Source organism: Squalius cephalus, assembly GCF_949319135.1.
Source record: "Squalius cephalus genome assembly, chromosome: 10".
Taxonomy (NCBI): Eukaryota; Metazoa; Chordata; class Actinopteri; order Cypriniformes; family Leuciscidae; genus Squalius; species Squalius cephalus.
This window is the reverse complement of record NC_137131.1, coordinates 36974424-36998202: the sequence shown is the minus strand read 5'-3', so window position 1 is coordinate 36998202 and position 23779 is coordinate 36974424. Positions and strand designations below refer to the sequence as shown.

General features: G+C 39.2%; 1 protein-coding gene across 3 annotated transcripts in view; it reads right to left on the bottom strand.

Annotated features, from left to right (window-relative positions):
• Nucleotides 1-1166: 1166 nt before the first annotated feature.
• scn1lab (sodium channel, voltage-gated, type I like, alpha b) overlaps nucleotides 1167-23779 on the bottom strand; it is a 49149-nt gene continuing 26536 nt past the window's right edge. For all 3 annotated transcript variants that reach the window (XM_079883932.1, XM_079883933.1, XM_079883934.1), the window contains 14 exons: nucleotides 17506-17744; nucleotides 17118-17291; nucleotides 16382-16738; nucleotides 14330-14821; nucleotides 10874-11006; nucleotides 9391-9545; nucleotides 9114-9287; nucleotides 8862-8984; nucleotides 6950-7231; nucleotides 6781-6834; nucleotides 6381-6518; nucleotides 5847-5951; nucleotides 5420-5690; nucleotides 1167-4446 (listed from right to left, as the gene is read on the bottom strand). In XM_079883932.1, coding sequence (XP_079740058.1) covers nucleotides 3251-4446; nucleotides 5420-5690; nucleotides 5847-5951; nucleotides 6381-6518; nucleotides 6781-6834; nucleotides 6950-7231; nucleotides 8862-8984; nucleotides 9114-9287; nucleotides 9391-9545; nucleotides 10874-11006; nucleotides 14330-14821; nucleotides 16382-16738; nucleotides 17118-17291; nucleotides 17506-17744 — 3893 coding nt within the window. In that variant the 3' untranslated portion in view covers nucleotides 1167-3250. The remainder of the gene's footprint in view (nucleotides 4447-5419; nucleotides 5691-5846; nucleotides 5952-6380; nucleotides 6519-6780; nucleotides 6835-6949; nucleotides 7232-8861; nucleotides 8985-9113; nucleotides 9288-9390; nucleotides 9546-10873; nucleotides 11007-14329; nucleotides 14822-16381; nucleotides 16739-17117; nucleotides 17292-17505; nucleotides 17745-23779) is intronic.

The following is a 23779-nucleotide window of genomic DNA, read 5'->3' as shown; positions in this document are numbered from 1 at the left end:
AACTAATCAGATTTGAGGGACAAGTTTACAGTTTATGTAAAGTTTAGGTTTACAACCAGTGTTTGATGCTTCTACATCAGTGTTATTCATCTATCATAGGGATAGGGTTAGGTTTATGGGTACGGATAGGGTTAGAATTAAATTATTGGACAGAAAATGTTGTTCCAGACTCAACAACATTTGATCCAGAATATGTCTTGGCAAAATCACAGCGACCACATTCTTAAATGTTCACAAAATAACGGCTATATCGACTGATAGCTATTTGCTTTATTTGGATTATTTATTAATTTTTGAATGGCACAAATAACAATACAGCCGATAGAACTGAGACAAATGCTGCATATTTGACAAAAACATTTTCAAAATAACTGTCTTAGGCTTTTCAGTTACTGGTTTCCCAAAATGTGCTTTATTTTGGAAAACTACAGTGGATGTCTGCAAACTGTGCTCTGCTTTAGAGGAAATCAATTCATATTGCACATTCAAAACAAAAGGTACACGTTTGCAAATCATAAACATTTTCAAGTAACCCAACAAAAAGTATGTATTTCTCTGCTGTGATTCTCTCTTGAAATTCAATTTGCGATGTACTTTCAGAGTGTGTGATAACGAATATAATAAGTTTAGCTTTGGTACAAAAAATAGGATCTTTATTCTTTTGGCTTTTAAAATAACGTCACCATGAAATTGGTTAATATAGTGCATGCAGTTTACTACCACACTACGAATGAAATATGACAACCACTGATTGCTTCATAAATTTTTATGTACATTTAAAACCAGGACCTGGCCTTCACATGTAGCACTGTGCAAAAAAAAAAAATTTGAAACAAAATAATAATAATAAAAAAAACCAATAACATGAGCTTGAAACTACTATTTACATTATAAACAATAAAGAAAATGAGAATAAAGCACATCGATGGTGGCCCCAGTACATACAGTCAAAACACACATATAGATCTCTCTCGCATATTCTATTTCTCTTTCACACTCGCACGTACACCTCTCGCACACGATCACATGCATCCAAATGACAGTTTAAGTGGCGTGTAAAAGTGCTCCTCTACAGAGTTGAATACAGAGGTGAGATACAGCGTGCCAGTATATACATACAAAATCACCACCACTAGTTCAACAGAAGAGCTCATGTCTTAATCGTATTATTCAGCAGAACTCAGGGTTGTTGCCGATGCTCGGCGACAGACATTGAACTTTGAAACGAGGAAAATTGTTGTCAAGTAGACATCCACTGACAGGTTGACCTGCACCTATGCACGGAATGGTTTTAGATTCGGAAGATATATATATAAATATGTTTTTATTTCATTTCTTTTTGTTCAAAATAAAATGAGACGGTGAGACATGTGGCTGTCTGGTAGAGACATTCAGTAGGGTTACATTGCCATTTCTCATCACGTTCACCAGTGAGTGTACATTCAGGCTATCCGAAGTCTGTTAACATTTTGGTCGTTGTTTTTGCTATCATCTGTGGTGTACAAATTAAAGAATGTTTAGGCTTCAATGAACAGCATTTGTTGCATAATATTGATTACCACCGGAAATAATGTCAAGTCCCTAAAATAAGAAAAAAAATAGGTTAGAGTAAGAAACTACCAATACATTTTTTTTTTTTTTATATAAAAGTAAACTATGCCAGCATCTGGAGGGTTTGCATGCCAAGATGAATAACTTATATTTTTTTTTATAAAACAGTTACATTAAATCTTCTGTAATAGGAATTCAATTATTATTATTATTTAAAAACATTAAGTTAAAAGTAATATTTGCAGCAGGACCATTTTTTTTTATTTAATTCCCGTGGTTGTTGCTATTCCAGAAACGTGTTGTTTTCACCAGGTGTCGGGTAAAGAGCTTTTGATAAGATGCACTGCAAAAAAAAATAGGATGTGGCCCCTTTAAGATAAAAAATAATACAAATCTGGTCAAAGTTGCATTAATTACCCTCCCTTCTTGGTGTCTTTGTGCAGATATTGTGCGAAACTGTATTGAGTTTACAGGCTTTACGAGCATTGTCATGACAACAGATTTAAAAAAAAATAAAAAAAATACAACAGACAAGATTAGTAAGCGATTACATCACACTAGTCTCATGTTAACGCATGTGTAATTATAATATAACATTTAATATTTTGTATATAATATTTTATAATACAATAGTTTTGTGGCTCTACTATACAAGTGGCTATAAACAGTGTATATTTGAATATTTACTGCTTGGCCATTTTTACTCCCATTGTAAGTGCCTTATAATGACACAAATGCTGTCAATTGAGCTTAACATGTATTGAACCCAGAACATTGATCAACCGGTTTGACAAATTCACTGAGTTTGGCTCATTCTGCTATCAACAGTGGAAGATTATGTTCAATCCATCCATTTTCGTGTTTGTGTTCAGTAAGGCAGTGCAGACAGGCCTACATCTCCATCCATAAATAATAAAAAAACATTCTATGTGTTAAAGTCCTGATTAGTACAGTAGCATTCTGCTCTCAGCTTACTGAGTGATTGATTTTGTAGCACTTGGAACCTACTGGTATATATACGAGTGTGTGTGCGTGTGTGTGTGGTTTGTTCGGCATACGCTAAAGTAAATGAGGTCCCGTTCAGATAATTCACTACCGGATATGATCGACATTCCCCAGCCCCTCCCTCCACAGACGTGCCCTTAAATTAAGAAGTTCAGACAATCAAACCTATGAGTAGAAAAGTTCAACATGATTTAAAAAATGAGCTAACAAAAATGTGCAGGTATATAATACGCCATTCAATAAGAAAGACACCAGCGGTAGTGTTAGCACTAGCTACTGATGACTATAACAGTTTCTTTTAGTCCTCAGGATTGTGTGACAACACTCAAAACTAAAAGACAAACTCACACACCACTCTATACTTGCCATTTTGTTTGACACCAATGTCTTTAGGGATTCAACAGTCATACTCAAGCGTGTGTGTGTGCGTGTGTTGGTCGTGTCGACACTGGCACTTGTCCTTGAAAGAACGCTTTCCGTGAACACCATAAACGCACCCTAAGGCTACCTCGGTGGCCACGCACACACTCCGCCCCACACACACGCACATACACACACTCCGCCCCCCACACACACACACTCAGTTTGGCATTAGTTCCAAAACCGCTTGAGGTGAATTGCCCCCCGGTGCTCGTGTTCCGCTCTGTAAACAGTGTCTCAGTTGAAAAGAACAGTCTCCGTTTCAATCCCTCATTCATTTTTTTCTGTCCCGTGCATCTTTTGCTTTGTCCTCCTTCTCTCTCCTCTCTTTTTCATATTTGTCTTTCTCTGACTTGGCCACACTGTTATAAGATGGCGGCGAGGCAGAAGAGGGAGTCATATCCGTTTTATCCGACGCTGAGTTCTCTTGAAACTTTCCAATGACAAGCACCTCTTTCTCCGGGATACGCAACCCGTCCTGCAGCTGTTGCCGATACGCTTTAGAGGCCTTCTTTACTGTTTGCCTTATACGGTACCGTCGAAAGGCCCTTTGAATGATGGAGGCCGACATCTCCTCCTGTTTCCTCCGGAGGGTTGTAGTGATGGGCTCGTAGGAGACTTTGGAGGGATTGGAGGCCATGAAACGATCCTCCATTTGTCCCCTCAGGGCATCCATCTCGCCCTCCTCTCCCAGTACCCTCAGGGTAAAGGCAAACAGGATGTCCAGGCAGTGGATGCGATCACCACTGACCATGGGCAGGTCCATGGCAATGAGCTGGATCTTGTTTGGCTTGGCGATGCGTAACGGAGGATCCAGAGCATCCGCAAAGTCAGAAAGCTTGTTGTACTCCACGAACTGCGTAGCATTGGGGTCGAATCGCTCCCAGACTTCGTAGAACATTTCAAAGTCGTCCTCGCTGAGTGGTTCGGCACTCTCCTCTGTGGCTACACTGAAGTTCTCCAAGATCACAGCGATGTACATGTTCACCACAATCAGGAAGCAGATGATGATGTAGCTCACAAAGAAGAAGATGCCGACTGAGGGGTTTCCGCAGTTGCCGCGGTACGAGCTGCCCGGGTGCTCCATTTCGCTGTCACAATTCAGATCTTGCTTCTTGTTCAGGATGGGCGCCAAGAGGCCGTCCCATCCGGCAGAAGTGGTGATCTGGAACAGGCAAAGCATTGAGTTCCCGAATGTCTCGAAGTTAAACATGTCATCAATCCCCGCCTCTTTCTTCACATAGGCAAAGTTGGACATTCCGAAGATGGCATAGATAAACATGACCAGGAAGAGGAGGAGGCCAATATTGAACAAGGCAGGAAGTGACATCATCAAGGCAAACAGGAGGGTACGAATGCCTTTGGCCCCTTTGATGAGACGAAGAATACGGCCGATTCTGGCAAGTCGGATGACTCGAAACAGGGTTGGCGATACAAAATATTTCTCAATCAACTCGGAGAGGAACATGCCTGACAAAAAAAAAAAGAAAAATAAGTCTGATAAGCGATTTCAGGAATCATTATTTTTATGTAACACAATATTTAAGGTAGGGTCAAAGCATACTCTACACAAATACAGTACATGAATGTTTATGGTTCTAGCATTCTAGCATTCTCAGCATTACTGCAAGGAAATATCTATCACTTGTTGTAGAAAAATTGATATTTTACACTTTTTATGTATGTTTGTGCACCTGACGTAAGCAAGACACACACAGTAAGACAAATGGTTAAGAACCTTTAACTCTTTAGGTATGGAAGATAATTTAGCCAAGGGGGGTTAGAGGGGTCATTCTATTCTAAATCAGCTAGATGTGGCCATGCTGGGTGAGTGGAAAACTACAGAGAAAAGACCTTGAAGAAGGAGTATAAGAAGGGAATTTCCTGGGCTGGGTGTCAGGTCTTGCTCACGTCACGGGGTAGCTGCTGTGATTTTGTGACTAAGCCTCTTGCAAGAGAATAAATATCTTTTAAAATACAATTTGATTCTTGGTGTCTCTTATGCATGTTTAATTATTGTTTTTGCCACAACACACTATAGCAGACATTAGCCTAAACTGTCTTCTTTGGCCAGTTTTCTCTTTCAGATCAAATAAGATGCAAAATGTCGGAGCCAAAAAGGTCCATTGTCAAGTGTAGCAACGTAAAAAGCAGCTGACACAGAAGTCACTTTTAAACCAAGCAGCTTTTTGTTGGTCAACACAGTGAATCCGTGTGACGGAAATGAATCAGAAATTCCTGATCGAATGGATTCCTATTGAAATGACTAGATTTCATCTGCAAAACTTCGCCAAATCAACAGTATACGTGACTGCACCTTTACTGCATTGAAGGAACAACATGTTACATAACGTATGTTGCTGGACTAAATCTTCAAAATGTTATGATAGTTTTATGATAGTAAAACCTCAGTAGATCTGTAGAATCTCCAAGAATCTCTTACCAACAATTGACAGAATCACCACTACAAAGTCAAACACATTCCAGCCAATGGTGAAGTAGTAGTGCCGCAGGGAGATCATCTTGAGCACACATTCTCCAGTGAAGAGGACGATGAAAACCAGGTTTATCCAGTACAAAATATCATCCATCTCCTTTGTCTGGTCGTCGGTTTCCACCATCATGGTCACCATGTTCAAGCAGATCAGGATCATAATGACAATGTCAAAGGCTTGTTTGGTGATAAAGTCAAAGACGATGCCTTGAAACTTGTTCTAGATGGAAGTACAGAGAAATGATCATTATATGTCATATAAAGAAAATGATGCTATGTTTAATTTTGTTATAATAAACAATGCAAAGTTACAATGGAAGTTCTTATAACACTAGTGTTAGACACAGTCTGCGGAAGTGAGCTGTGTGTGTCTTACCGTAGGCCTGGGAATTGGCTTCTGAGGCTTCTTAGATCCCAGTTTCTTCATGGCATTGTAATATTTCTTCTGTTCTTCTGTCATGAAGATATCCTGACCTCCAAGGTAAAGAGCAAATACAGAAGACTGGTTACAACCATGGTTTCATTATATGTCACAACACAAACATAATGCAACCAGGCCTCTGTTAGTTTTTCACCTGTGAACCTCTGAAAATGTCAAAGAGGCAGTTCAGCCCATACCAGGTCCTATTTCTCTCTCAATGGACAACCATTGTGTTTGTTTTATAAACAAAACCAGTTCAATAAGGTATTGTGCTCACTAAACAAAACCACAGAGTGTGTACATATCACATTACGTCTCTTTAAAAGCAAACTGAAAATCGCAGAGGTTGATTTGAGGCTTCATATTGTTATATGCTTTATTCCTCATCACTTGCACTAAACACAAATAAAGATAACTAAGGTCTTAACAGAATTGCGTCTTACATTATATTAAAGTGTTTAAATTCTCCTCCCTCAGTTTAATACTTATCTTTTTCTTCTGCTGATTGAAGTTATCAATGATGACACCAATGAAGAGGTTAAGGGTAAAGAAGGAGCCGAAGATAATGAAGATGACGAAGTATAGGTACATGTAAAGGTTAGATTCATAGTCAGGCTGTTGCTCCAACTGCAAGAACAAGGAAATGTTGTATTTTATTACACATTCACATTACAAATAACTTAATCTACATAAGTACACTCCTACTCTATGTATTGTATAGACCAATGGTAATGTGAGATTTTCCATGCGAAAATATTATTTATCCCTTTGATTCATTAATTGTTAAATCACAAATATTATGATTTTTGAAACAAATTTATGATTACGACCTGAATGGTTAAAAATGTATTTTAAAGATCTGTCCACTGCAGTAAAGAGAAACACTTACATCACGAGAATCCACAGCTGCGTACATAATGTCCATCCATCCTTTAAATGTGGCCTTGTGGAACAGAACAATATCAATAATCAATAGATAGTGCAAATATACTACAACAGACAACTTCATGCTTAGCATAACATAAATCACAGTCAGGCCATGAGTTCAGCTCACTCACCACTTGCAGTAGCGCCAGGTATCCGGCTCCCACGTTATCGAAATTAATTTTCACATTTTTCCAGCGTGCCGTATCATTGTTTTTAATCAGGGCAAGGCAATCGGACCTGTTATTGACCACACTGATGGGAATCATTTCTTCGTTGGTGGTATTAATGCAATGGTAGTATTTCCCAGCGAAAAGGTTCACCCCCATGATGCTGAAGATCAGCCAGAAGATCAAACACACCAGCAGCACATTCATGATGGAAGGTATGGCTCCCAGCAGGGCATTCACTACAACCTAGAAAAAAAAAAAATCATGTCACATACTCATACCTTAACATATATTCATGTCACGCTAAGAAACTCTTGCTAAGGATACAAGAGCTGCGGAAACTACAATGAACTTCCTAAACTTCTATAGTGGATGGCTTACATGCTAATAAAAACTTAATCCTTTCCATAGATTAAGATACAATTCTGGGAAATGACAAGTTGAGTTTTAGAGGGTTAACAGGGTTTAGCAAAGCTAAGTCTATTTTATTCTACATTAAGCTAATAATGAGTATTTGTAGTAGATAGTATTTGTCAGTCTGACAGCAGTTTGATTCATATCTAATTCCAAATTATTTCAAATTATTAACCAACTGCAATTTTGTTCATAGAACATAACTTTTTAACATATAAACATCTTGCAGAGGGTGCATCACAAAACTCTTTGAGCTACCAAAATGTGGAAAAAACAAAAAACGAAAACAGAAAAAAACCTTGTGGAGACACGATGACGTCACAACATTTGTTTACTGCAAATGAAAAGAGACACATAACAGAGAAAGAAATGTAAGGTCAAGTCACAAAGTCACAAACAACACAACAACCACCACAGAATCATCAGAATAGATCAGAGAGCTCTCACCACAGCACATGCAGAGAGGCATGCACACTAAAGAGAAAGGTCTAAAAAATACTACAGTCAACATACAATATTCACTTATTCATGTAAATAGGATGTCCTCCTAATATTCACCAACAGCATGCAAGAGGGTCACATCTTCCCAACAACACTTAAAAATGTATCAGTGTTTTTGTATGAGAGCATTCTGCTTAACATGCTTTTCTCAAGTAGGACATGTTCCAGGATCAACATTTTCACTGGTCCTGGGAAAACACTGCGATGAACCAATCAGATTTTAGGGTTTAGGGTCGTTTCAAACCTGTAAGACTTTTGTTAATCTTCGGAACACAAATGAAGATCTTTTTTAAGAAATCTGAGAGAAATCTGAGAGCCTCCATAGACAGCTACACAACTACCACTTTGACACTTCAAAAACTTCATAAAGAGATCTTAAAACATACAAATTGTGTGGTTTAGTCCACATTTTCTGAAGAGACCTGATCGCTTTATATGATGAACAGATTTATTTTAGTCTTTCATCCACATATAAAGAGGAAAAGGGGTTGATCAAAATGATTTGGCTTCACTTTTCAGGACGTGAACAGCACACGTGGGCTGCGTCCAAAATCGCATACTTCCCTACTATATAGTAGGCGAAAAGCAGCATGTGACAAAAGAAGCATGTCTGAATTCACAGTACTTAAGACCACATGCCAACACATGTTAATCTGGTAAAAGTAGTTCAATTTAACTATAAACCAATGTATCAACAAATTAAATCTTAATTTCTGACTACATTGTTATCATATTAGCCTCAAATGACCTAATCTGTGCACTTCTAATAGCAATGTACCAAGTACAGAACATACAGAATTTTAACCATAAGTGTAACTGTAATGTGAATCGTTACATCACTATTTCTTACCACCTAGTCATTACTCTGTAATGTTAAGCATTGGTTAGAAATAAGGTTAGGCATCCAGGAACATGTCCTACTTGGTTAAATCAAGGCATACATGATGTGTGAGTGTCTTACCCTCATTCCCTCGAAGCGTGACAATGCTCTCAAAGGTCTAAGAGCACGCAGTGTTCTCAGGGACTTAATGGCAGTTAGTTCAGAGTAACCAAGAGCATTTGCAACCAAACTCACCAACGACACCTGTAAAACAAACACATTCTTTCAATCATGTAGTGAACATATGTAGGCATGTGTTCAGATCCAGAGAACACACACTATCCACTTACACACACATACTGAACAGCTGCAAAGCAGTAGATTCATACATACATCAACAATCAGGAAGTCAAGCCAGCACCAGGCATTGGTGAAGTATTTGACGAAGCCATAAGCAACCCACTTCAGAAGCATCTCCAAAATAAAGACGTATGTGAAGACTTTATCCGCATATTCCAACACCGTCTTTATCGTCTTACGCTGCTCAATGTAAATGTCCTCAAAAGCCTGAACACACATTCACAGCAACAAATTTACTTGTTAAATGTTTGTAATAAAAAGATTGGGATGATTGTGAATGGGTGAGTATATAGTGTGTGATGGTTCTCACCAATGCTCCACTGCTGAGTAAAATCATGAAGATGATAAAGGACTCAAACCAGTTGTGCTCTACAATGATGAAGCAGGTTTTCCTGAGATTCCACCAATTCTTCCAGTTTCTCTTCTCCACATCGACCTGACAGCACTGAAACCTCATCACACAGCCTGAGCAAAAGATACAGAGAAAAGTCACTTAATGTGAGTCGACAGCATAACAATTGAGCTCAGTATAAACAGTCCACTCTCCCGAAACTCAAAGTCAATACTAGAAGTCTTGCTTTGGTACTATATATGACATAAAGGGGCCAAATTGTACTTTTTAAAGTATTTCCCCCTGAAATCCCACTGTAATGTTAGTCAAAGATCCATGGCTACAACATTCTCTCTAGCCCTTAAACAAGCTGATTTGTTACTGCATTGAATACTGTAAATGTGATATGTGACACTGGTGGTCAAACACTATTGTTCAAAAGTCTGGGGTCGGCTGAAGGCAAAGCTGAATTTTCAGCATCATTTCTCTAGTCTTCAGTGTCACATGATCCTTCAGAAGTCATTCTAATACGCTGATTTGCTGCTCAAGAAACATTTCTTAATATTACTATTGTTGAACACAGTTGTGCTGTGAAACCATAGGCCTAATGTATTTTTTTCAAGCTTTGATAAATAGAAAGTTCAAAAGAACTGTTTATTTGAAACAACATTTTTGTAACCATTTAAAAGTCTTTACGGTCACTTTGGGATTAATTTATTGCATCTATGCTGAATAAAAGTATTCATTTATTGCTGACTACGACAATTTGAAAGGTAGTGTATGCAAATGTACTCATAATTTTTCTAAATGAGCCAATTTTTCATCATTGTTACAATGAATGGACTAGAGAGGAAGCTTGAGTGTTTGATTATATTAGTACTTGCATACTGTAGTGCCTTTAAATCTCTTTCATAAGAAAAGCAAATACATCTGGTTTTCCAATCTATGCTTAAAGGTCAATGCTTTATTCACAACTCATTTTGTATTTCACAGTGAAACAGGACATTCAAAGAGAAAATGGCAATACTTCAGTACGTTAACTATGGGCAATCATTTAGAAAGGCTGTATTACCAACAAAAATGGCCTAAAATAATGCCTAAATAGCTTTTAGGCTAATGATTAACATTAACCAATAATGGTTATAGGTTAACATTAACCAGCAGCAAGTACAGCCCATCATCAGCCAAAAAAGAAAATATAGTTTCAAAGGCGGAGCATGTTATCATGTTTGAAATAACATACACTAGTGAATCATCCAGAAATAAAATCTAGAATGTGTGTATTAATAAGGTATCTAGGTCCATTTCGATTTCATGTTGAGTTTAAAAAGAAAAAATATTTCTTTACAGCCGTTTTCCTCATTGTGACCAAAAAATGTCCCAACAAGATCCAAGATTTCTGGTATTACTTTCCCCACAAAAAGTCCCCAGAATATAGGGAATACCTGAACCACACACACACCTTCTGTAAAGCAGGCCTCTGGGTCCAGGGACTCTTCCGGCTCCAACTCGACAGACTCCGCCCCCTCTCCAGGGGGTCGGATATCCACTGTGCTCCCCTCTGAGGAACTGAGAACCGCATCAACAGGCAGCTTCTACACAGGCATCCATGCAGCCACACAATTAGACACAAGAAAGCAAACAGACACACACGCACAAAATTAGGCTTGGCTGAAGCACACCACCTAGTCCAGATTACTTTTGCAATTATTCTCAGTCCCATGCAGTTTCATATCATTCAAAAGTACCTACAAGCCTGTGGATTTAGAGATTGATTTGTTTCAGAGAATTGATTTTCTAATTAGCAGCCAGGCATGAAGACAAACGTCTCTGGCTTCACCTTATAATCTCACAGTCAGCTGTGGGTACATTTGATGTGCCTTCATTCCTTCCTCATGCATGTTTTTTTGTTTCTCAAGGTGCATTTTTTTTCTCATCCAAGCTTGTGATCTTGTCATCAAATGTTGAGTGCTTTGAGTATTTTCATGTCCAGTGCAAATGTCAACCCCTTACCTTTCCCCACCCCTTCAAAAAACAAATGGTTTCTATTGGATAATCCCAATACATTTGGTTGGGCATGATTCAGATTATCACATGACCCCACCCCATTGAGTGCAATCCCTTGATTGACATGAAAACACAGGCTGGAAGTCCATTCCGTTAAGCAGTGGTCAAGCTTCGGTCCGCCAGTCAGTTTGAAGAGGAGGGGAGCCGCATTAGCGTTAACTAACACCAGAGCCACATGCTAAGTCTGAGACAGCATTTCATTAGCTTTGATTGGAGAAAACGACTTTAACTGGCGCCTAACATGGGAACAACAAGAATTATGTTCGTAGGAAAACAAAATTACGTATCGATTTTTACGGGATGACGTAATTATCTAACAATATTCACCCTTAAGACACTCAAGGGGTTCATAGGTTTAAAAAAAGTGGTGAAAGACAATGTTATTTTGCAGAAAAATAACACAACAGCTTTTCCCATAAATAAGTTTGATGATTTAAGATTATATTGTCTGATGTTATTGTACACCTAAAGTGGTGGGTGCAAACTCATTATCTGATACATTATTCTTGACCACAGTGTACTTCTTTACCTAACAGAATTGTGGGTCATAAAGACATTGACCATTCTGACGGTTTTGCAGCCGCTGGATTGATAAAACAGTCACTCAGAGAAACAGAGGGAGGCTAAAAAATACATAGAGGAGGATGCTGTCTAAAACTGAGCTGGAGCGCTGGTTGCCGTGGCACCCAGCTAATGCGGCGCGGGGGAATGATGTAAGCATGCTGTGTGCAATTTCAGAATCTTCCAGAATGTCTCTAACATTTTAATCACAGAAGGAATATAAGAGGCTGAGCAAACCTGAACAAGCTGCCCTGACCCAGACTGAATGTATTCACTGTAGAATCTCTAAGCTTTAATTAAGCCTCTCATTAATCTGACATATTTTTTGATGTTGGATCTAAAGCAAGTCTAATTGATGTATTAAAGTCTAAGGGGTGAAACATTCTGATTTGGTACCTAATCCCCTGTTACTCTCTGGTACTCCTTAACTTCCAGTTCATGTCTTCAAATCCGATTAAGAATAGATCTATCTCACTGACAGACAAATATAAGGAGGCACGAGGCACAGAAGCCGTAAAGTCAAGAAGTTATCATCAAATATCTTTCTAAATTAACCATTGGCTTGGTTCCAACACAGTAGAACCCTCCTCATTGTACTGTATATGCAACAACAAATGACATAAATGCAGTTAGCAATTACACACCTCAGCAGATTGAGAAATGCCTTCAACTGCTATGAAGACAGATTCCCACAATTGCAGCAGTTTACAGTGCAATATATGACAATAACATTTGCAAATAACAATATCAAAATCTGCCATCTAATATGAATATTTATATGCAAGTTAAGATAAGTGCACTTTAAAAACAGTTGTTTATCATAAAACTCTATTTACTAAGCTTGTAGCTGGATCAACTAGCTTTCTTCATTCTAATATGGATCATTCAGAGATTGACTAATTCTGCATTGACAGTAATAATTAAAGTTTCATGTTTTTCAAGGCTCACCTCTCCTCACACACACACACACACTCACGTGCACACTCAACCACTTCCTGTTTTCAGGTAATTTAGCTCTGAATGCTCACTTGTAGCTTGTACAAAAAAACAAAACATACAAGCTAATGTAACAGAAAGATGTTCAATGGGCTATTGATGTAAAATGATGATCTTGCTCATTCCATATGACTGAAGGTACTGCAAAAGAAGCCCAGTGCTACAACAGAAACACAAAGTCATGTAGAAAACAACAAACCAAAACAAAAAGGCTGACAGCTGTCTCTCTTCGGTGCAAAATAGGGTTGTTTAAGAGGGAGGGGAGGGCACAGGCATTGAGAAACATAAAACAAAAGGGCAATCCGATCCAAAAAGAGAGATAAAATGAGAGAGAGACGATAGTTTGGTCTGATTTAGATGACAAAGGCAGTCTCCATGGTTAGTGTGGGTGAGGAGGAAGGTGAGTCTCTTACAGGGCTCTCTCAGAGAAAACCTGGGGTTCGTCTGTCATAACGCTGCAATAACAGGTCACACACAGAGAGGAGATACACACTTCACATAACATGGATAATAACGTCTGCAACTTCAACACTGAACCACTTAAATAAAATTAGATATAGAAATAGATCAAATTAGAAGAGGGGAGAGAGAAAAGTTTAAGCACAGTGACAGTACTGCTGGAAAAGCATGGAAATGTGCTGGAATACAAACACACATACAGACAGACAATAACAGAGACACACACACACACAAACATACAGACAGTTAAGCATACTCAATTTCACCCTGGGCAAGGATGCTGAATTTAGCAATTTCCTCAACAGCCTCATTCATAGTCTGGGATGCATGATGCCATTCCTGCTCAGTTGGTCGTAAATAATACACATTAGAGTGTGTGTGAGGTTGTGTGTGTGTGCCAGACAGTGCGTGTTTATGAGAACGTGTACTGATATAATGAGTATACTCAGTAAGTCTACCTGCTACAATGCCCAGAGGTTTGTCTTAACTAGCTGCAGATGAACAGGGACAAACTGCCCTGAAGACCATGGCACAATAAATACACAGACACACACACACACACACACACACACACGTGTAATGGGCTGTAGCTCTGAGCAGAGAATGATGCAATGGCAATATGACTCAACACAACTGTTTGTTCCCTACAGGGAAAGAGACATTGACTCTTGATGAATTACAAACAAACCTAAATCAATAAAAAATAAACCATTAAAATGACTTTTTTACATTACGTTACATATCAAATCTCTCCGACACTGAAACAAAAACTCAGAATTGTGTTTCATGCATATTAAAATTGAAATTTCTGCTTAGTCAATGAAATCCGGCTTACCTCTTTACTGCCCTCGACGTCAGACGAGTCGCTACTGAAATCTTCCGTGTTCAGATTTTCAAAGTCCGACTCTCCCACCGCAATCGGTACTGTAACAGTAAGGCTGGGATTGTGTATGAACGACATGTAGTCGCCTTCCTCAATTCCATACTTTACGTGACCTTCCACCCCGTTACCAGGGGAAACGCAAACCTCCTTCAGATAGTCTTTAGTGAGGTCGACTGCCACCGGAGCGTGATTAGACAAGCAGTTTTCCTTGCCGTCGCTGTGGAGGTCATCAAGGGGTTTCTCTTCATCTAGTGCACGTGGTTTAGAGCCGGCCAGACAGAGGCTTTGGAGGAACTGGCGCAAAGTTGACTTGATCAGTGCGATGCCTTTATGTATTCTGCCCACAGCGATCTGCAGGTTGTTCATTTCGTTGTCGTCATCCGTGGCTGCGAGATTATCGGCACTGAAAGAGCTCAGGAGCAAGGCCAGGAACAGGTTCAGCACCTGCCACACAACAGCACACACACTCTCACAATCAGCAAGGTCAAGCACTGATAAGATGAATTTTAGATGAATTCTACTCAGAAATGATCACGACATGTAGGGGTGAATCTCTTGAAATCTCTTAAGAAACATATCTGGGTAAAAAGTTTGGGAGGTTTTGTTTTGTTTTGAAATTGATACTTCAGCAAGAATGCATTAAATTGATCATAAGTGACCGTACATACTTTCTGTTTTCAACATTGGTAATAATAATGTTATTTGAGCAAAAACTCAGAGTATTAGAATGATTTCTGAAGAATCATGCGGCACTGAAGACTGGAGTAATGATGCTGAAATTTCAGCTTTTCAATAACAGGAGTAAATTATATTAAAAGCAGAAAACAGTTATTTTAAATTGTAATCATTTTTACAATATTACTGTTTTTACTATGTTTGATCAAATAAATGCAGCCTTGTTGAGCATAATAGAAAAACATTACTGACCCTAAACTTTTACCTCAAAAAAACAAAAATGAAAATATTATTTTAGGACTCATTCTCATAATGGTGATTAGATGAAAATAATGTTTTACTGTTTTAATGTAAAATTAGTAATATATGCTTTTATCCAATATGACACATTAAAAAAAAAATTTATTATAGTAATACAAATATAGAATCACTAAGAATAATAGGAATTAAAAAAAAAACATGATTTGTGGTAATGAGAATGAGGAGAGGAAAATATCCTTAAATGTCATGAAAATGCAAAAAAAAATAATTGTTGGTCCTAAAATAGGCTTAATTTTTTCTTTGTTAAAATGTGAAATGTTAATGAGACCCACTCATATAACAGGATCGTAGTCGGAGGATCGGTTTTTAATCAACTGAACAGTTAAAAAGATGCTTTGCTGACTTTAATTCATGCTTCAACAGTGGTCTTGGGCTTAATGCAGACACCTATCAGCATGCATGTAGCATCATGCAAAAGTAAATATTTTTGCTTACCAATGCTTTTTTCGAACACCATATTCATGTGTACTAAAAATGACCAATGATTAATTTGTTCCATAAGTGTCCGATAACAGGGCTAACCAAGTATTATTGACCTGGTAAATATTGTATTTTACAGTATTTCTTGAAAATCTAAATAGAATGCTTAAGATAAATTTGAATTGAGCTGTACTACATTTTAATTTGTGAATATTAACAAATGACTGAAGCTGTAGAAAAGCAGTGTTCCTGGATCAACTTTCAGTAGAATATTGTCCTAACCCTAAACCTTAACCATTACATACCTAAAATCTGATAGACAGGACATTGCTGAACTCAAAGCCTTAAGCCTTGCCCATACTCTAAACTTAAAATCTGATTAGTTCATATGAATGTTGTTGCAGGATTAACAAAGATGTTGATCCAGGAGCATGTCCTACTTGTCAAAATCACAGCCACCAATGCAGGATACGTAAAACTGCAAAGTAAATTTACATGAGACGAATAGAAAGGAAGACACAATAGAAGAAGGAAGTTATAGGGTAAGCCCATCTTCCAGGTGTCTCCTTGTGGCATAATTGGTCTTACCACCAGATTTCCAATGACCATGACCATCATGAAGACGATGAGACACATTGACTGTCCAGCCACTTCCATGCAGTCCCACATGGTTTCGATCCATTCGCCACAAAGCACCCGGAATACAATGAGGAAGGAGTGGAAGAAATCGTCCATGTGCCACCGCGGCAACTCGCAGTCCACCGAGATCTTGCAGACGCACTCACGGTAGCTCTTTCCGAACAGCTGCATTCCCACCACAGCGAATATGAAGACAATGATGGCCAGGACGAGGGTTAGGTTTCCCAAAGCACCAACTGAGTTACCAATAATCTTTATCAGCATGTTCAGTGTGGGCCAAGACTTTGCCAGCTTAAAGACCCTTAACTAAGGGCAAGAAGGAGAATGAGAAAGGGAATGTTAAAAAAAGTGATGCTTTGTGATCAAGCCATAACCCTGAATTTATGGAGTATTAAATGAAAGCCGAAATTTGGGTTTCTCAATGGTATCAGACATACTTTACAGTGGAGTCCACGAGCATGTGGCATTCATGCAGCTCAAGTGCTACTGTTGTGAATTTGAGTCAAATTTATATGTTTATGACATTATTTGTAATGAAAATAAAAGTATTGAATTAGGGGAAAAAAGCTAAATAGAACCATTTTCTATTTAAAAATGGTTATCTGTTCTTAAACCTTCGAACCCCACTGTATACAAACAAAAATCAGAGACCTCTGTAGGAAGGCGAGAAGTGAGATTTGCTCACCAATCTAAATGAGCGCAACACTGAAAGTCCCTCCACATTGGCCAGGCCCAGTTCCATGAGACTCAGGCTCACAATGATGCCGTCGAATATATTCCAGCCTGCTTGAAAGTAGTAATATGGATCCAGAGCAATTAACTTCAGACACATCTCTGCTGTGAAGATTCCTGTGAATACCTGCACAGAGCCCAACAGGAAAAAATCAGCAGAACTGAGATAACTAAACAATCTCAACAACTAAAGGCACTTTTCCACCAGCGAGTCAAGAGTTTGCTTCAACTTAGTAGTAAAATAACTACCAGTAGTGTATTTGTGTGCTGCTTTTAAATAAAATAAAGGATAATTACAAATACAGTATTGCAGTAATGAGAATCTGGCATTCAGATCTTACCAGGTTCCCAACTGACAGCACATGGTTGAATCCATCTGTCATAGGGTAGTGCTCCATAGCCATGAAGAGGGTGTTGAGAACTATGCAGATGGTTATGGCCAGGTCAACAAACGGATCCATCACGATCATGTTCACAATCTCCTTCACTTTCAGCCAGGTTGGACAGCAGTCCCAGATCAGGAAGCTGTTGGCAAATTTGTACCAACAAGGAGGACACTTCTGCCGCGATTCCTCGAGTTCTGTGAACACAGATTAATTAAAGTTTAGAAAAGATAATTACATTTTGGCTTTCAAATATAATGTTGAATTGCAAAAAAAGTTGAATGGCTTTAAATACTAATTGTATCCTAAGAAATAAAAAATGAATTGAATTATGAGTACAAGTATTAGTATTGGTATTGATACCAGCAATACTGGCCTTGATAGTACTTGTTAAAAAAGATTCCATTAAAAATTTTTTATTTAAAACATACACCCTTTATCCTGGTTCTATACACTGTCAGAAAAAAATATGTTAAATTTGCTCCTTTATGGCTAAAACCGCTTGTCACGGGTGCAGTACCTATTTATGCCTAAAAGGTGCATATTAGCACATTATCAGATAAGGTAAAACAGTGCACATTTGAGGACACTGCCAGAGGGACAAACTCAAATTTAAAAAAATGATGTCAGTGCATGTATTGGGGATTACCAGTTTTAATATTAGTTAATTGCATGACAAGATCAACTGCAATTGATCACAGAAAATATGTAACCACTCTATCACAATGCTGTGTGAAAAATAAATAAATAGATTTATAGATTTTTTTTCCCAATATTCTTTCTGAATGGGTTGCATTGATGAAACTGGGATGCACAGCACAATGAATCATGGTATCATGTCAATACTGCAATTGACATATAATGGAATATAAATATCAATCTGATTGATCAACACAAATATGGGACATTTGAAAATACAGACAAGCCTAGTGTTCACATACATATATTTAAATATACATATATTGTAAAGTACTGGATTATGCCGAAATAAATAGGGAAGTTGATTTGAACAAAATTGTATATGACACTGTTTGTTGAAGAAGTGAGGATGTGAGGTTTAGGGAGTGTATGTGATGACTGAATATTAGATGAATATGTTGAGAGTGCATTTGCTCAGAGGTGCTAATTGCACTGGAATGTCAGCAGCAACATGACTTAAAGTCAGTGTTTAAATGTCAGTACATGACTCATGATTGTGTGTGGGGTGGAGGGGTCCTGGTAAATCCTACATTGTGGGGACAAAATGTAGAAATTTCTTGGTCCCTACGAGGAAAACACCTTATAAATCATACTAAATTATGTTTTTTGAAAATGTAAAAATGCATCAAGTCCCAATAAAACATAGAAACCCAACATTGTGTGTGTGTGTGTGTGTGTGTGTGTGTGTGTGTGCATGAATATTTGATGGGGTTAACACTACAAGTGAATGAGTTCATTTATTATGAGAATAAATTACTATTTCTAAAATCGTTCATAATGTAAAGGCTCCTTCAAAAGGGACTTTTATTTTGAAACCATAGTCGTCGTAATATTCCGGTAGCGAGCAGCATAGTTAGTTGAGCTGCTGTCATATAATGTGTCTCTGCAATCTTTTCGAGCCGCCAACTGAAAGCTTATTAATTCCAGTTTGTTTGTGGTGATTGCTTCAGGAGTAACATCTAAGTGTTAGTCATTGATCTCAAGGTAAGAAATTAGCATTATATTTGATTTACAGTGTTCTGAACGATGAAGTGATTGTTCTGTGTTATTTAGATCTGTTGTATTGTTTAACATGTGATTATTCTTTCTTTATTAAGATACAGATAAATTTTACGGGTTCTTAATGCTGTGATGTTAACCGTCATATCCCAGGGTTTCAGGTAGCACCAGTAAGCTCCCACCACAGTTTTGAAAAATTCTACAAAAATGGCAGTGGTATAAACTGCGGAGTGGAGAGGGAAGAGGGGATACGGACAACACAGCATTGGCTTCTGATTCATGTTATTTTGCTTTCACTGAATTAAAAGCATCTAAGCTTCCCACAAATGCCCGCTGCAATTCACCATCAACACACCGCAACACAATATACATATATTATACATGGTTTTATAAGTTTATCATAAATTACACAAATACATACATATCCTGTGACAGCTACAATTTAATGCACAAATACATGCACAGCCGTTCACATAAGAACTCTGCATCGAAAACATATATGAACGTACACTAATAACTTTTGAGGCTTATTTTTTTATAAGCTATTTGATCGGTTAAATGGCAGTAAAGACCGGTTACACTCACAGTGTGGGTAAATCATGTTTGTGTCGGAGACACAGGATCTATTGAAGAGAACTTATGCAAAGCAGAACCTCTTCCAAAGCAAAAACAAACACTCATTTTTGACTCATTCATGCATCTATCACTTACTGTATACAATATCACAGTTTGAAGCACCTGTCACTGGCATAGGAAACCAACGCATGCTGTCATGAATAATTATGAGGTGTCAATGAGTTGATGGTCGATGTACAAGAAAACGTCACATCCTGTGATGTTGACAAGAAAGACGAATTTAAACCCGGAAGATGAAAATAGCACAAAAAAGGCTAAAATTAAATAGTTTTTTTCCAACAATTAAAACTAATGGATGGTATTGTCGTCTGTGATGTTCAAAACACACAACTTTGTTAAAATCTTTGAAAATAAAGATTAGGGTTTCATGATAATTTAATCTGTATTTGGTTAAAATACCGATCAAGTGATTAACATTATGTTTGGTTGAATGCTGCTCCTTTACGCCACAATTCTATCAACAAATGAGCACTGTATTTCAGTTATGTCAACTTATCGCTTATGCCATGTATTGTTCTGTGAAATACCTTATTTTTGTTTATTAAACTATATGTTTGTGTATAGAAACCTCACTTATGTGAATTGGGGATACTTCTATTGTATTCTGTAACAATGAATGCTTATTATTGTTTATATACATTTAGTTAATTCATTATCTTTATTGTACTTATTATTTTTCAGACTATGTACATCTTTGAATATACATCTGTGGACCATTCCTCAGCCTCCAATACACAGTGTTAAGCTGATTATCTGTCTCCTCATTATTTGTGCTCTGACCAGCACCCAGGTTACTCATTAATTACCTAATCAGAACCTAACAGTCTAAAAGCCTCTCCAACAGAATTAGTCGTTCGTTCCGGATTGAGTATTCCCTTCTGACATAATGGACTCTGATGAAGAGATTACAGGAGCAGCTCGCCCCAAGCACCATACTCGTCCTCCAGCTTACCTATAGCAATATCAGGGTACAATATGCTCAAGGCAGACCTGTCGCTGAGTATGATGGTATAATAGTCTGTTCTGATGACTCACAGATCATGTCCTCGAGTTACAAGCCTCCACAGTGTACCGAATTCCATCAGCCATCCTTCTCCTCGAATTCCATCAGCCATCCTTCTCCTCGACTCAGGCAGCTGGTTTCACTACCTCTACAGGCAACAGTGAGCTACAGCATCTGCGCTGTGAGCATGCTCAACTAATGCAGACCCATCAAGCTTTCCAGGCAGACTTGTGGGAGTTGAGAGAAGTCCATGCAAAAGTCAGAGAATTATTTCAAGTGGCTCAAGCCAACCTCAGTCAAGCCAAAGGCAAGAATATCTGACCAGCACAACCACTGGCATCGCAGTTATCCAGTCCCCATGTGAGGCCGTATGAATCCACAACCTTTGCGAGTTTGACTGAGCTTCCCCCACTGCCATGGCCTGATCCTGACGTTGACCTGAAAACACCTGCTCCCCCAGATGGGACTAAACCTTTCAAATACCACATCTTAGTGGATCACCTTAAACTTGACTAGGCTAGAATGATAACAGATGCTTATTTGAACTCACCTGCCCCATTCACTGATACAATGGCTGTACTAACATGAGAAATTTGGCCAACCGCATAAGCCTTAAGGAGGATCGCTATTGTCCCTGAGAGTCCTGACATCAAGCAAGGTGATATCTATGCCTTTGTGGTTCGCTCTCCAGGTGAAGTCACTAGTGGGCCTACTGAAAACCCTGGGACGTGAGGGTAAACTGGAGCTGAGTTGTGGGTCCCAGGTCACGCACCTTCTGAGTAACCTTCCTCCTGAGCAGCAGGCTGAGTTTCATCATCACATGTTCCGCCAACCTGGCACAACCCCTAATCTGGTTGACCTTTCGAACTGGCTCTGTTACGAAACCTGGTGCTACAGCTATGATGCCGAGCTGATGTCTAAGGGCTCACACACTAAGTCAGACTCTCACCTTGGAAATGAAGGGAATCAATCGGTTGGCAATGCCCCTACTGCGGCGAAAGGACATGCCTTTGTTGAATTCACCTAAGGAGTCAGTCGTACTTACCCTTCACAGTGTGGAGAGGCGTCTCCTGAAGGACCCTGTAAATGCTGAGGTCTATAAAGATGAGATGAGGCAATGCATTGATATAGGAGCGGTTTGGGAAGTGTCTGACACTATACCTGATCTGCGTGAATGCTAGTACATCCCTCACCAAATTGTTAGTCACAATGGAAAGTTCTGCATCGTCCTTTACTGCTCCCATCAGTACCAAGTCCAAGGCTTCAACCAGTTCCTCTTGCCAGGCCCCCCCCCCCCTTGGGGCTTCTCTGTTGGGCATCCTTATCCTCTTCAGAGAACATTCATTGGCTGTGAGTGGGGATATCAATCATGTTCCACCAGGTCTGTCTTCTACCTGAGGACCATCCTCTACTTTGTTTCCTTTGGCGGGACCTGAAGATGGATGAGGCCCCCAAGATTCTCAAGTGGCATGTATTACTCTTCTGCACAACCTCCAGTCCCTGCTGTGTTACCTACGCACTACAACGACATGTACGGCAACACTCCCTGACAGATGAGGCTATTCGGCTTTCGGTGGAGAGATGTTTTTATTTTGATAACTGCCTGCAGAGCATGCCTACTGCTGATGCTTGATTGATAGACTAAGGAATACCCTTTCTAGAGCTGGATTTGAAATTCGCCAATGGGCCTGCAATGATCCTGCAATGATCCTGGTGTGCTGAGTCACCTACTAACCAATGCCCGAGCTGCGAGTGTGGAACTATAGTTGATGAAGGAGATGTTAGATGTTCCCGAGTCTGGTATAAATTCCCCCTTGGGGATTAATAAAGTTTATCTATCTAAAATAAAATCTATCTAACACTGGGTCTGAGCTGGAACTGGCAGATGGACACCTTGTCATACAAACACCGCCCTGTGATATATGAGACTCCTACTTTTAGGAATATATGTAAGGTCCTAGGTACTCAGTACGACCCTCTGGGATAGCTTCTACCTTATATGACTAGAGCAAATGTCATCATTAAGCAACTGTGGAACAAGAAGAGAGGATGGGTTGACCCCAACCTGCTACATGAGCTTCTCCGGTCCTGGAATGCATGGGAAGAGGAACTCATGGGAGCTACCCATGAGGTACATTTCTTCTTGGATACATCTGAGCAGGAATATGGAGCGGTGGCTTACCCTGGACTACCGACCAGGATGGTCAGACCTGTCCCTCATTATAGTACGCTCCCGTGTCACTCCTACACAAGTTCACATCCATTCCGAGACTGGAACATTGCGGGAGTCTAGTCACAGCACAGTTGGTTAAGTTACTTGAAACAGAGTTGACCCTATGTATCAAGGCTATTTCTCTGTGGACAGACTCTACCATGGTCCTACAATGTTTGAATTCAAAGTCCTGTCACTACCGAGTCTCCTGAGATCCAGGAGCTGACGGATAAGTGTTCCTGGCATTATGTAATTTCTGCAGACAACCCCAATGATGACCTCAAACGGTTAGGTACTGGAAAGTTGGTCAGGTCTGGAAGATGACTAGTTACCCTACCCCCTGAAATGGATCCGTCCAGTGGTCTGATACAGGTAGGAGGTCGTTTAAGGACAATTGCATGTGTTATACATCCTCTGGTCCTGGATCCTAATTATCCCATCACTCCTCTGATCATTCACTATTATGACCACCAATTACATCATTCTGGATCGGAACAGTTGTTTGCAGAAATAAGAAGATACTATTGGATCCTACGAGACCGAAAAGCTGTCCGGCTGTTTCAGTATGACTGCCAAGAATGCCAATGTGGAGGGCCCAGCCAACAATCCCTTAAATGGGATTGTTGAATCTACCTTCTGTGTGCCTTTGGCTCTGCAAACCTGCCTTCTATGCTTTCTATTCT